This window comes from Chironomus tepperi, unplaced genomic scaffold, assembly GCF_022539635.2.
Source record: "Chironomus tepperi strain 1889 unplaced genomic scaffold, CSIRO-AGI_Ctep_v1 contig_354, whole genome shotgun sequence".
NCBI classification, from domain to species: domain Eukaryota; kingdom Metazoa; phylum Arthropoda; class Insecta; order Diptera; family Chironomidae; genus Chironomus; species Chironomus tepperi.
This window is the reverse complement of record NW_027226476.1, coordinates 735500-751119: the sequence shown is the minus strand read 5'-3', so window position 1 is coordinate 751119 and position 15620 is coordinate 735500. Positions and strand designations below refer to the sequence as shown.

At 29.8% G+C, this 15620-nt stretch overlaps 1 protein-coding gene across 6 annotated transcripts in view; it reads right to left on the bottom strand.

Annotated features, from left to right (window-relative positions):
- The window catches only part of Fhos (Formin homology 2 domain containing), a 119832-nt gene that overhangs the window by 89305 nt on the left and 14907 nt on the right, over positions 1–15620 (bottom strand). For all 6 annotated transcript variants that reach the window (XM_070645572.1, XM_070645567.1, XM_070645566.1 and 3 more), the window contains one exon: positions 14697–14754. In XM_070645572.1, the coding sequence (XP_070501673.1) occupies positions 14697–14754 (58 nt within the window). The remainder of the gene's footprint in view (positions 1–14696; positions 14755–15620) is intronic.

Genomic DNA, 15620 nt, shown 5'->3' with positions numbered 1-15620 from the left:
TGTCATAAAAATCTAGAAGACGACAGCGAAAAAAGTGTTCTTCTTACAACCACGACAGATTGTTGAAGGAAGGTAAAAAATAATAATTTTTGTACTGAAAATTTCTCATCATAAAACACATTTTTAATCACGATTTTTTTGACGACGAAATAAGTACTTGTGATGATATTTAATTACAAATTAAAGTTTCCGTTTTCATTCAAGCCGAGAGGATGAAGAAAACAAAAATTGGCGACACTGGGAGAATTTTTTGAGTGATTAAAAAATACGCAAGGAATGGAAAGACGTAGACCATTGTGGGAATTTTGTCAGACTTTACGAAATTGTGTCGAAATTGAATTCGCAAGTCATTATTTTAAATGGAATATTTAATCGCCGAATTCGAAGTCGGCCCAAATTGACTTGGTTGCCCATCCCTTGCTATGATTGCGAAAAACTACTCCAAAAAGTCGACAGAATCTTCAAAATAATTTTACAGCAATTTACACAGAAAACATCTGACAAAATTCCCATTCAAAATAATTTATTTTTCCCAATGGATGCAGTTATAAAAAAATTGTTCAAGCACTGTCACAAGTAGGTGTTTGTTGTCAAAAGGCAAAGTGTATGTTTCCACTTACATTTCTTTACACAATTACTTTTTATCGTTATTGTTTGCGGTATGATACACCTTATTTAAATTCCAAATTATTATTATATTTATTTCACTTATTCACATGAAATCTGAATCAGAAAGGAGGTTTGCAAACTTTTTCGTTCGCTTCTCGTCTTTGCATACTCTTTTTTATTTTCGTACAATTCTTCTTCCTTATTTATTTCTGTATTTTTAATATTTTGTTTGCTTCTACAACTTGCTTTACATTTGAATCATACGCGATGAGAAATGTAAGGCAAAAATAATAATAAAAAAAGAAATGTTCTTCAGCAGCTTAGAGTAAGTTTCTGTTCTTTGATTTAACATTCATTTCACCACCTCACACAAGTCTCTGTCGCCTTATTATTACTTTTATGCCAGTTCACAAAATAAAAATCACACAGAAGAACAGGAATACGGAGAAATTCTCAAAAACAATTTTTCTTAAATCGTCGACCACTTGTTGTTATTGTTAACTTCTTCTGTTCTCCTTTATTCTGCTCCTCTCATCATAAAACAAGCAAAAGAAATCGGTCTATATCGTTATAATAAATATAATACGCGAACTATAACACTCAATTCAGTATATGTATATACATAAAGTATGGATAAAAAGGAACAACAGAGTGTGTTCGATTTTCGGTCACTGACCATCCAGGTTTCTTTTACTATCACTTTTTCTCTTGTCTCTTAATGAATATTTTATTTATTCTGTTATTTTTTTTTGCACTTTCGAGAGACGACTCTCGTGTGACTTCTTATTTTTTTCATACGAAATTCACATTCAAAAAACTTTTTTGCACAAATAAAAATGAAAAATGTTCTTCATTAAATTTTATTTCATTTTATTAATTATTGTCAATGCACACCTCACAAAAAAATATTCTTAAACCGGTACAAAATTTATTTTTTGATAAAAAAGCGAGAGCGCACGCGTAAAATTAAAAAATCAGTTCTTTTTCACTCCACGAAGTTTAAAAAAATATCATTTGATCGTTCTGCTATTTGGATAGTCTGAACACATCAACGATCGAGCAGCAACTGATTTTTTCTTTTCTTGTTCAACTCAACGCGAGGCGAAAGAAATTTGTAGAAGTATATACATATATTGCCTTTTGGGTAAGAAAATGTAATACATTAAAAGTTCTCGATCATTTTGCTTTATTTTTTTCTTCAGTCTTGCATTATACAGGCATCATATACGGGAGAGCAGAGAGAAGGTAGAGTGCACGAGAGAGTGAGACTCGACCAATACACCTTAGCAATTATATGAAAATTTTCAATAACAGCACAGTGTCTTATGTTGTTGTTATTCTTTTTTTTTAATTTTCAATAGTGCATTTTAAAAGTCAATAGAAGAAGGTGAATAAGAGAGTGAGAGAGGCATGACGAAGGAGAATGAGAGGCTGAAGAAGAAGCAGAAATACAAAAATTATTTAAAACAATAATAAGAAAATTACATGAATTGTGAACCAAATTAATAATTCGTTTCATTCTTTTCGTTTTCTTTCTTATGGTCGACGATATTTCGCAAGAAGTTCTTAACAACAACTTTTTTTTATTATGCCCTTTTGGCTATGAGAATTCAGTTCAATTGGCCCGCTTCTTGTTTTCGTATACAATAGAAAGTGAAGTCCATAATAAAGATGGTAAAAAAGTGATCGTTATAAGGATGACTGGGGCATATTTTATTGTGAAATTTTCTTGCTCTAGGTTCCCAGTCTATCCATCAATCAGTCTATCTATCAGAAAAAAGATCTGACCAATCAATTGACCTACTAGTCAAATTGTCTCTGAACTTTTTGTTTCGATAGTCATCTATACGGTCAATTAGTCACCCGCTCAACCAGTCACCCAACGAAATCACCAAAGTTAATATAATTACCACACTTACTTCACAAAAATACCCGCTAAAACAATTGAGGTAGACTCGAAAAACCAGAATTTTGTCTTTTCAAACGAATTTCATTTTATTTTTGCACTTGAAAAAGTTTTTTAGAATTTTTGCCTCTCTTTTTGTCGCCAGTCGGTCAATGTCTTCTTGTTCTTCTCCTCTACTTCTCTTCCTTCCTGCACATGAAAGTTATCATTATAACGATTTTTGTGTGTTTTCAGCATGTACACATCAAAGAATGGAAACTGACCAACAAAAAAATATATATTTTAATGCTGTAAACAATACACGTAAAAACGAGAGACCTGTCGGTGTGAGACACATATTTTTTTTTGTTGTTTGACTTTTTTTTTCATGCACAATTTCTCCCCTTTTGCATTTATTTTTTGCAGACGTTCTGCTCGATGCATTTCATGTTTTCAAGCCATTTTCTTACAATTCCTCATAAAATTAAGGTTGAAGATATCCACATGGCACATTATTAGGTTCACATTGCATCACATGTCACAGGAAGAGAATTGTGGACTTCTTATTGTTACATTATATATGCATTCAATTAATTTACATTCTTTTACGCTCTGATGAAAGAAATTAATTATTTGAAATTTCAACGTCGACGACAAAACTCGAGATTCGATACGCAAAAGATGTGACATGATCCTTTACACAATCTACATTAATTAATTAATGAAAGTTTATTTCATCGTATGAAGGATTTTTTGATAAATGATCAAATTAAATTTTTTAAGATAAATTTTATCAAGTTTGCGGTTCGAAATAATTTTTTTTTTGTTAAATATTCAGTTGTTTGCTTTTTAAATGGGGAAACCAACAAAGATCTCTTGATAGTTATTTTATTTAATGGAGATTAAAGTAGATTCAATGTGGTTAATGGTTGAGGATTAACTTTTATACATTGTTGATACAGATGAAAGGAATTAAGATAAATTGAAGCTACTGACTACTGATCGTGAGATTATCTTCACATCTGGAGATATAAATTGGACTATTATCAAGAAATTAAGATGACTTTTGAGTGTTATTAAGCCAATTTATGCCTATAAAACTATGACATAGGCGTAGCGGTTTAACAGTCGCACTGTTGTCTCCTACAAAATGTCCACAAAGATTCAAAAAGCTCACAATCGATTGGAAGTTCATATAAATTTTAGTTGACTAGATATGACGCTTTAAACACTAATTTGAATAAACCTCAAGCTCGGAAATCGAATTTAATCATATATAGCTTTCATTTTAATTTAGCAATGCCGTCATATTATTCCAACGACTTTTTATTCTGTTGTCATTAATTTTCTTTATGACCACTGCAAGGTGTATTCTTCTCATTCTTACAAAAATGATCCAAACAAAATGTTTTTGATCTTCTTGTTCGTCCTCATTGTTCTTTAAATGAAAGACAAAATGTGAGTAAGTGGTAGAGAAAGAATGAAATAAACAGCTTTTGGCGATTCTCACATGACATTCACTTTCGTAAAGATGCTAAAGGATTATCATTAAATATTAATATGACTCCATTTCATATGGCTCTCTCACTATCATCTGTCCCTCCTTATTCTTTTCTCCTTTATATTTTTTGCCGACAAATATAATTAAAATTAATAGTCTCATAATCCTTTCAATAATATTAACCTGTAACAGCAACAACAGTGGTAATGATGATGGCATATAATAAAAGGAAATCTTATAAAATGACAATAATGTTCCGCATTAGGTTGATGACACAAGGCAGCAAGCAGGTACTCATCAGTGTACGTTAAAATGAAGGAGATGACAGAAAAGCTGTCATTAAAAAATCTTTTAATATTCTCATTTTAAGCTTAAGGAAAATCGACCTACAAATTGCCACATTGCAGTGGTCAATTATGATCAAGGGTTCACTAATGGATTCCACTTCATGCCAATAGTTATCTTCTTAGGGACTTTACACTTATGATGTCCATCACTCTAGTCCACATAAATCTCTCACTCAGCTAAGACAATATGTTATGTGACTTTTCATATTGATTGTATTAAATTATTTTATTGCCATTTACTGCCTTATTTTCGCTTGTGATTGTGAAGTGATTTCATAAATTAAATAAAAATGTAACTTCATATTTTATTAAATGCAATTTTCGCAAAATGAAATAAAAAAATTGTCTTGTAATTCTGAAGCCTCTATAATAGGCCTTAAGAAGAGCAATTTTGCATTGTACCTTTATATTAAATTATTATTTTCAGTGCCTCAATGCAATTGTTGTTGCCTTTTGTAGATGATGACGACATGAATACTATTCAACATGCTCAGAAGTAGAAATGATTGTATTTAAGCGCGATGAAGAGAAATTGAAATTAATTTCATCAACGGTCATCATCATTCACGCTTGATATGATAATAAACAATTGAATTGAATGAATGGAATCACTTTGGATTGCATGTTAAACTTGTAATATTAACTTTTCATCACATTCAAGAAAATTAAATAAATAAGAATATAAAGTGGATATATATCTCTATCTATAGCGAGACAGACGAATAGTCAACTTCTTAAAAACATAAATTTTGTGTAAAGCATATAAATATTTTATGAATTCACTTATTCTTTCATAAATATGCTAAATCAGAACATAAAATATGTAATGTCACTAGAGAGTAAGAAAGGAAAATCAGAATCTATTGCAAAGTAAATAATGTTATAAATGTAAATTCTGAACAAAAGAAGAAGGAATCAGTTGGAATGTTCATGGTGAAATTTAATGAAACGCATCGTATCTAAAATATTTTCTCGGATATGAACCTAGTAAAGTATAACTTTTTTTGGAAATTGATAATTAAGATATGAATTCCTTGTAAGCACAAACTTCTTCAAAACAAAGCTTCCCCAAAAACAAGATATAGTAAACGAGAAAAGAAAAGAAAAAACATCTTAAGATCTAGATTCATCGCCTGCCTTTTATAAATTCACAATTTCCATATGTCATGTGCTTCACAAAAAAATACCAAGCCATATAAAAATATTAAACTAGAATACGTAATCTCTCTACTGTTTGAATTATATGAAAGATAAATAAAATAAAAATTAAATATAGTATATGCTTCTATCTGTTCATTTTTAATAAATATTTTTCCTGACTAAAGATGGTTATGGTACAATAATATATGCGAACTTCCTTTGTTTGCATTTCCTCGGCCATAAAGAATTGCAAAAGTATTATATTCTATATGTTATTAAGACTTCGTAAAGGTTTGTTTTGATAATTTTTTATGCTTTCATTTAAATTAAAATATGAACAAATTTGCATTTGAAATTATTTTAAAATTTTTGGTATGCCTTGAATTTTGTTATGCTAATTATTTATTAGAAACTAATAATGATTTTTTGCAATTTTTTGTAATAAATAATAATTGAAAAATTTAAACAAGATTTCTTAAGTTGTCAGCAATCTAACGTGGTGATCGGAAATTCTTCAATTAAAATGCCCTGAATCTGACTCTGTATCGTTCTCTGATCCAATGAAAAAATAAAAGTATCCAACGATATTACAAAAAAATGCAACAAGCTTGATATATTCGTAAAATCAATTAAATACCCATCCATCATCTAATTCAAGCTTCGATGACACTCTAATCCAAAGAAACAGACACAAATGAAAGGCAATAATAATCCCATCATGGAGCGCACTCATTTAGATTAAAAAAAGATCTTATTAGCACAGACTTTAAATTATAATTAAACCGAATCTGCTTATTTTTTCATACAAAATTATAAATATTTGATCAACTGTGATATTTAGAACTGAATCAAGATCAGTTAATTTGTTTTGAGTCTTAAAATTGAGAATCTTATGCAAATAAAAAATGGAAGTAACTGAATCATGTGTTTAATTTACATTTAAAACTATCCAAAATATTTACGGAACACATCATCTAAATGAATACTCGATATGTTGATGTAGACTAGTGTACTAGGGTAAATTAAATGGCAAACTCATTCAGCACTTCATTAAAATTTGAATCATAATAGCACTTAAATCTTAACAAGTAAGAAGATCCATTTTCAAATCGGGTAAAGCAAAGATTTATACTAGTGGAAAACGGAAAGCTTGTTTCCCCATTTTGATATATTATGCATGTAATGTCATATTCATAATTTCCATACAAGAATTATTTTCCTCTTTATCGTTATCCGCTTCATATATTTTTTTGCGATTTCTTTCAATGCTACTGCATAATACAGTACATACTTGCTGAAGTAAGATGACTTGTTCTCTAAGCATTCATAATAAATTCATAATCGTCTACACAATACAATACAATGCAAATGCATAAAAAGTTAAAGTAGAAAATAACGCTAAAGATTATAAAATATGGAAAATTGTTCATATCTGAAATGGATTCAAATGTTTAATGAATATTTAATAAAGGATTATTATGATGCGGATTATCATCATAATATGAGAAAAGAGATTTACAAGGCGAGGAAAAGTGGCAATTGCCACTTTATATAACATGAAAAGAAAAGAAAACTAAATCATCACTTTTGTCATCTCATAAATTAACATTCACCTCTTCATACTTTTTCATGACACATAAATAGGGAAGCATTCACCGTCTTACGCCTTTAATAACAATTTAAAGAAATAAAAATATACGTAAGAATGTAGTAGCAACCATGTTACACACGCTTAGATTATAATGGATGATAAAATATGAATATATAAAGAATTTCTCGTGGATGAAAAAAGTATAAATTGAAAGAGTTTCTTTTCTTTTTGTTGATTTTAGTAAAGTTTTTGAAAAAAAAATATGCTTGCTGCATTTTGTCTGATTTAAAATAAAAAATAAAGTTATACATGCAAAACCGCATAATTTTTAATATTTGGTAGGATTCGAACCTTTATGGTAATCGAGCTTTGACTTTCTTAGTGCTCTAACCATTAAACAATCAATTTACGGAATTTCTAATGACAATTCCTCAATATATATGTACGTGATTTTATAACTCTTATGATAGCTTCGACTGATGGAAGAAGAATGATTGATTGGGAATAATATCTCAATGAACCATATTCACATTATATTACCCATTATAATAATTGAAGGACTTAATAAAAAAATGCGTCTAAATTACACCAAGCCTCACGATTTAAATCCAACTATTTTATTTCGTGAAGATTAACAGCAAGTATAAAAGTGAATTCAATTCTTTTCAGTTCCTTCTTGCGTCCATATTCTCAACATACTTTGTCTTTCTTTTCCCTTTCTTTACATTCGTATGTAAACACACATCAGTCAGTCATTCAGTCAAACAATTTCGTATGTAACAGTCCAAGATGTCTATGACCAGTCGAGAGAATGAAAGAGAAATGCCTTAAGATATGATAATATATTCTTCATAATCTTAAGGCATTTACAAGTCATTAAGGTCCATGTTCATTATTTTGTTAACACATTTTCTTGCTCTCATTTTTTTCTTAAGAATAAAAAAACTTTTTTTTGAAAACCAAAAAAACAGGCACTAAGTGACTAATGAATGACACCTCATAATGTCTTACTTTTACATATCGCATTTGCATATGAAACCATAAACTCTTTTTTATTATTTTAATCGACCGAAAAATATCTCAGACAATGGAAACAAGGTCTTTAAAAAAATTTAAATAAATTTCATTATAAGAATTATGCCATATATACACCATGTGTCCATGTGCTAACTAACTAGCCAAACCAAACAATCGATAAATGCATAACGAAAAAGGGGTTATAAAAATATTTATTGAGGCGAGCCTAATTACATTGAAAATTTATATTTTAAAGTATTTCCCACCGTCATTAGTAATTGCACATTGCAGGCATATGTATGTTTATTTAAGGCATTAATATCTACAAATCAATTAGAATCGGCATAACCAATATCGATAAGTGAACTGAATGAAATATTTTCAAGCATATTAGCCTTCATTTGCAAAATTTTTAAGATTTTATTGCCTTTCGCATTGGAATTGAGACTTTACTTTTGACGTTGTGATGTCTGAGCGGACTTGAGTCTGGAAATTATAATTCTTACAAAATAAATTAATGCTGATCAAATAAGGGACTTTTAGAATTATTATCAAAAATGTTGAAATATTGAAAAATTCAGGAAGTCAGTTAGAGTCGGATATAAAAATTTTATGGACCAGAATTAGAAAAAAAACAATCTTCATTTTTTTAAACTTTCTTCAGCTCAATCCTTTTCAAATTATAATCAACATGTGGCATTCGATAAAAATTTGCAAGTCGGAAAAAATGGAATGATGAGAGATACATGCAAACAAAACAGACAGCCTTTCATCAAAACCATCATCATCATCTGCTTTTTCAATATTATAGTAATTGAGAGTCATTTTAGGTTTGTAGGAAAAAAAAAGTTGGAACTTTAGAAGATCTGAATCCACATGTGTATTTAAGGCATAAATAATAAATGATGAAAAGAATAACCGCTTAACACAAGAGAAGAGACAGAAAGCAGCAAAAAAGGAGGTGGAATCAGATAGATAAATTGGTTCTATGACATTCATAGGTATTGACTTGAGAACATGAAATAAGACTGGCTTGTACAAAAAGATATATCGTCATGAAACATAGAATAGAACTTCTTCTACTTAGTTGCACTTATGGTACTATGCATCTTTAACTCGCCACGTCTTGTGTGGGAAATATAAAATAAAATAAAACATTCGACGAAGGGGAATCGCAAAAGAAATTGAAAGACGTGAATTCCAGTAGCTTAAAATTGTTTAAAAAAGCTCTTTAAATTATAAATTTTTATTTTTATTTCTCCTTGCTTATTTTCATTTCATTTATCGTATCATTATTGTTATTATTATTTCTTCTTTTTATTTTTCGAGTTCAATGTCGAATGGATAATGAAAAGGCAAAGTGATTTTAGTTAGTATTTTTAACATATATACAAAAGGAGAGGTTTCTCTATGAAAGCAAAAATAATGTAATCAGCAAAATTGCATCTTTCCACATGTAAACAGTCGAATGAATAGTTTTTGTGCATTATTGAGAATGTTTAGGTCCATTGGTCGTATTCTATCTGTTTGTCTTTAGAATAGTAAAGAACGATATAAAGCTATTGGATATCTACACTCATGATCCCCCCTCCTCCATGATCCTGATTAAGCCCTTGCTTCTGAATCATTATCAATTACAGACGTCATGCTACTAAATAAACTTAAATGCGCTCTGTTTGACGAAAATCAATCAATTTTATATTGTACTAACTATATATTCATTGCATGGCTCTTGAACGACTGGCCAACAGCCGACTATTTCGAGTCTGCCACATTAAAGTCCCTTCGACGGTTCACGATTTTTTTTAACGGGGGCTCAATTTGAATTATATTCAATCGCATAAATACAATCTATTACATTGTATGTATTTTAAATATTTTTTTCCCTTCGTATTTAATTTAATTTAATAGCTCTCTCACATACTTTACTATTCTGTTTGTCTTGCAAGTCGCCGTATTTTATTCAACATTATTATGTATGTGTACCTTCTTTACGTTCTTTAACGTAATCATAAAAATCAGTCTCGAGACCTTACCTTCAGCATTCGTTTTTGTTTTCGTTACATGTGCAAAAAAGAAATAGGGAGATAGAATTTTTTTAATTTATTCGATGGTGCACTGAAGGTAAATATTTTTATGAAATTAAAAAAAAAGTGCATTGGGACCCAAAGTAGATGAAATATTTGTAAGTAACTCCTAAGGATTCGAACCTTAAATCTCTGAGTATATCAAAGTATTACTCTCTTGACATAATTTTCAATAATAAGCACGTTCGTTTTAACCAGCATTTAAATAGCAGCTCACAATCTAACCTAAAGATGATAATAATTTACTCAAAAAAGAAATAATACATGTATAGCTCAATTGATTACTTATCTTCATCGTCATCTTGGCATGAAAAAAAATCGCCCCATATCTCAAAGTTATTATCAGAAAGCAAGAGTTTTCGTTCAGAAAAACAAAAGAAAGTCCAACATTAAAAAAAAATTTCGGTGATCATCCTCACATGAAGATGGGTAGTCATTAAAACATTTAAGATTAAGAAATAAGAAAAGCGAAAACCCCGTTTTTGTCTGTTAAGCACGCGATCACCTCGAAAATTTTTCCAAAAAAAATTATAATTTTCCTCTACGTGTAGCTTTAAATATAAATAAATAATCTTACATAACTCATGATGCAGCGAAAAAAATAGTTTATTTTTAGAGTTTCATTGTGCATGTGCAAAAAAGAAGAGATCGAGAAGAGATTAAGATGAATGAGTGAATGAATAAGTAAGAAGAGAGTTTGCAGACTCAACAATATTTAAATGAGCTATGGCACCTTCGCATTATTTTTTTTCCTACCTCAATTCATTTACTCTTCTATATCTACATATATAGTAAACATTTTGTACTTCTTGCTGCTGGTTGCAAAAAATAAATAAATTATTTTCTTTTATTCTTTTCATTGCCACTTCAATATAAACATAATTTTTATTTTGGTTGTATATTGTTCTTAAATATTGTAAGAAAAGCCATAAAGCAGACTCCAATTTCTCATTGTGATTCCTACATGGAGATCTTTTAAGTACTCCATGCTTCTGTCGTTTTATTTACGTTGAATTCGTTGTCGCTTTGGAATCGCCTATGTGAATGTGCATTAAAATAAATATAATGATGTTCTTCAATAGAACAAAAATCGTTGGAAAAGTCCTTACTAAAATTTACTATAATGGACTTAAGCGCTTTTTATTTAAAATTGATCTAAGAAAATTATGGATGAAGGTATGAATTATCAAATGATCAGATGTAGTTTACATAATTCTTACATTGATCTGTACGACAAGCCTAGGGTATGATTTCTGGCACCAGGTCAGTGCTCAGCCGATTTCAAAGTGGAACTACTACTTTAGAGTTCATTCATTCGGTCGAATTGAAAACTACATTACTCTCCATAAAACTACAATTTAAAAATGTACAAGAAGTTAAGCTTCAGGGCGAGAAAGAGTAGATTGAATGAAAAGAAGTTGTGCAGAAGGAACACTGCAAAGAACATTGTAATTGAGTGTGTAGGAATGTCTCATATATGAGAAAATAGATGAATAAGATAATCAGTTTCTGTTAAGTAAAATTTCATATTAGTATTCTCAACGGGCACCAAGTTTTAGTCACAACATACCATTCAATTTATTTATTGTATGTGCAAATCTTCACTGACTATGTCCATTTAGATGCAAACACTTAGTTTATTGGGATGAGATGTCAAAAGACATAGCACTTGAGAATGAATGTATATACATTATAAACAATCGACATTCGCAATTGCCATGCCACGAAATGCCTGTTTGATGTTCTCTTAAGAATTAAACAGGCATACACAAAATCGAATCTTTGGCGAAATGAACTTGGCGCAAGGGCAAGCGACGACATCGGAGATTGTAGATGAATTCATTGATAATGAAATTGAAAATTTAATATTGAGAGAATGAAATGAGCAGAATAAGAAGAAGACTAAGAATCGATTGAACAACATGACAGCATAAATTTCTTTAACAAGACGCACACATAAGAATAACATATTTAATTCGATGAACAGACTGACTCTCAATTTCAATTGGAATTTCTTTCTTTTCCCTCACTTGTCTTTCCCTCCTCTGTTTTATTTTCAATTTGCGACATCAGCAAGCAGGTAATGAACTAGATAACAAGTCCCAAATGACCGAATGCTACAAAAATAAAGGTAAAATATTGTAGTTTAAGAAGTCGATGAGGTGGAGTGAATAAAGTGCTTTTTTACTGGATCTGTCAATGATGATCTTTGAGAAATACAAGATTTTAAGGAGCAAAAATGCAAAAATTCTAGGGATATTCAAAACGAAAATTGCTGAGTATAAGACTCAATATCTCTAAATTCAAAACCCCTTGTTTTATCAAATGTAGATCTACATAAAGAAGTAAAACGGGACACGATAACAGTAAGCATAAAAATTCAAGTCAAAAGCAATCAATCAGTCGATCAAAAAATTGCTTCGTAAAAGAAAGAGGCGACATTAAGTTGAAAAAGGCGTCACTTTGATGCGGTATGCGAATGATTGTAAGGTAAAGTAAAATGATGATGATGCCATTTAATGAACATTGTATAACAAAGTTTCAACCCATGTCCTGCTGTTATCCTTTTTTACAATATTGCATGTTTATTTAAGAAATTCGTAAGGAGATTTCCTTCGTATTATCGAATCTTTGTCAGGTAGATTGTTGTGTTGTTATATAATATTATTAGAATGATATAGACAAGAGAGAAAAGTAAACAAATCTTTCGTCTTTTTATCTACATACCCCCATTGGTTGGCTCATGTCAGAAAATAAAATTGTTAGTAAACAGTCTTTTGATTGCCTTTTAGAGTAATCTTTCCTTTTCATAATTTATATATATATTTTTATGAAGATTTCTTTTATTATGAATGTTCTATAGCAATCTCGAGAGTCGTCGGCACTTTTTTCCTTTCATTTCATTCATAAAAGCAGTCTATATGTGGATATATAGCCATACAAAGTCATAAGAGAATTTTTTAAGCAAACGAATTTACACAAACTTAAATGAGTGTTTACACAATATCCATGAAGCGTATGTCCTGAACTAATAAAGATAGTAAACGAAGAAGAAAAAAAGAACACTTAATAAATGCAGCATTATGAAACGTGTTATATCTGTAAAGAAGAAATTTAACACGCATCGAAGGGTCTTATATTTTAATGACAAATAAAAGTGAGAACTTTAAATAAAAACAAACAAGAAATTGAGAACACGCATCCGGTCGGTCAAGAAATATATCAAACAGTTATATATTGCATAAAATAGTAATTCGCGATTACTCATCGTTGGTTTTCAAATACTTTTTTTTCTCTTGTCTACGAGCCAATGTGAAGTTTAATTTAATTATTTTTTCATTATTTTGAATTTCAAATGCAAAAATCACTGGCATGCATCGTCGTTTTTCTTCTTTTGTACTCTACGAGATGTCTGATTCCTTCTTATTGTTGTAATTTTCATTTCACACTTCTGTGATTTTGATCATCATAAAATGTGCATCAGGAGATACATACGCTTATTTTTTATACATCTGATTATGAATCTTAATGTTTAAAGACACGTGTTAGCTTACCTAATCGGAAATATCAAATAGTTTTAGATTCTTTGAACGGTAGCTTAAATGCCCACTATTCTAATAAACATCACCCAAAAGCGAACCTAAGTCAGAGTTACAAAACATTAAATCAATGCAAACATTCGTCTAACTTTTCAGTTTAAATGCAGCTACTGCAATTTTTACTCTCTTTAGCTGCTTCCTATTCACTACGTATCCAATTAGTCATTAATTCATACGAAAGAAAAAAAAAAGACTTTTTAAAAAATGCGAAAGGAAAAACTTTTGTGCCAAGTTTTCTTTCATCTGTCGACAATTTTTACTTCTCCTTCTTCATCCTGCACATACATACATTCATTTAATTTCAAAACTAAAAAGTCCAAGCTTAATGAATGAGACCCGCAAAAACCAAACCCACAGAATTATTTTTAAACTTTTATAGGAAGAAGAAGAAATGAAGAAAAGAGAAAGAAATTAAATTAAAAATTGTCATTAAAAGTGTGCCAGTGTAATTATAACTTCAAACTTTTGTTTTTCGAGAATATTTTGCAATTTTTTTGTGCCCTTTGAAATTGGCTTTCGCCTTTTAATGACGAAAAATTATGTTTTTTTATGACTCTCAAGCAAGTCAATAAGTAGTTCACTGACTTCAATTTTTTTGTGTGTGCATTTCGTTAATTTATTTAATGTGAATATTAAAGCGAATTTATACCTTTTGTGAACAGGGTTGGTGTCTAACATCAAGAGATATATTTAAAGTAATGATATATAGTCATAGAATTTGGAATTTTCTCAGAAAATTCTCCCAATTAGCATTCATAATAATTTGATGACCAACCCTGGTACTTTAATTTTTTTAAAGTCACCAAAAAATGTATAAAATCATTGCCGCTTTTATTTCAAGGTGAATGAAAGTAAGATTAATTAAAAGCAGAACCGCGCGCACAGTTTGAATTACGGTAAATTGTATAAGAATAACTCACCTTTTGCGGTAAAGCTCCAACTTGTTGATGATCATTCTCAGCGGTTGCAGTGGCAGTACTAGTAAAAAAAATTTATGAGATTATTAGAAAAAAGAGTCGATGTGAGAACTTTAAACATAAAAAAGAATCATGTAAATGCTTTTAATTGTGATTTATGTGAACAAATTTTAGCTACTCATAAATCATTCCATTTTATAGCATTTCTCAATTTCTTTTAAAAATTTTCAATAGAATTATTTATTTCATACACATGAATTATATAATATCTGACATGTCCATACACTTCTCATGTTTTTTGAAAAATCAAATAAACTCCTAATTTATTAGAATCTTTCTCGAGTGTATAAGATTCTATCAAAAGCAATTTGCGCGGACATCAAATTATTATTTTTCATAAAATATGACACATGAGCGAATGGGTCATTGATCATATTGAATAGATTCTAATTCCAATAAGCAATACAGCGTTAAGTTCTCACTCAATTACTCAAATTGACATCTATCAATTACCATACGCTAGTCGTTTCTTTTAAAAATTTGTCAGTAACTGTTTGCAAATTATTAATAACAATGAATTTTGATGATGAGAATTTTCTCCGATCGTTTACAATTTATGCGAAAAAATTGATTAGAACCTTTTTTGAGTCTTCGTAGTCGCATGAAACTCGATATAACTTGAACTATAAATTTGAATTTAGATTTTTTTAAATTGCCGTACGCGTGAAAATTTAAATTTATTAATAAACTGTTCGTTGTGTCATAAAGTGCCTATTCAAATGGATACTTGATGTGTTTTCTTAAAAAATATTGTGAAATATTGAAAATTTCAAATTAAGGGGTCAAACAGCTTAAACTCATTTGATTTATTAGGTGCTGATTTGATACTTGAGATTATCAAATTTAAGCAAATGTTTCTGTTAATCT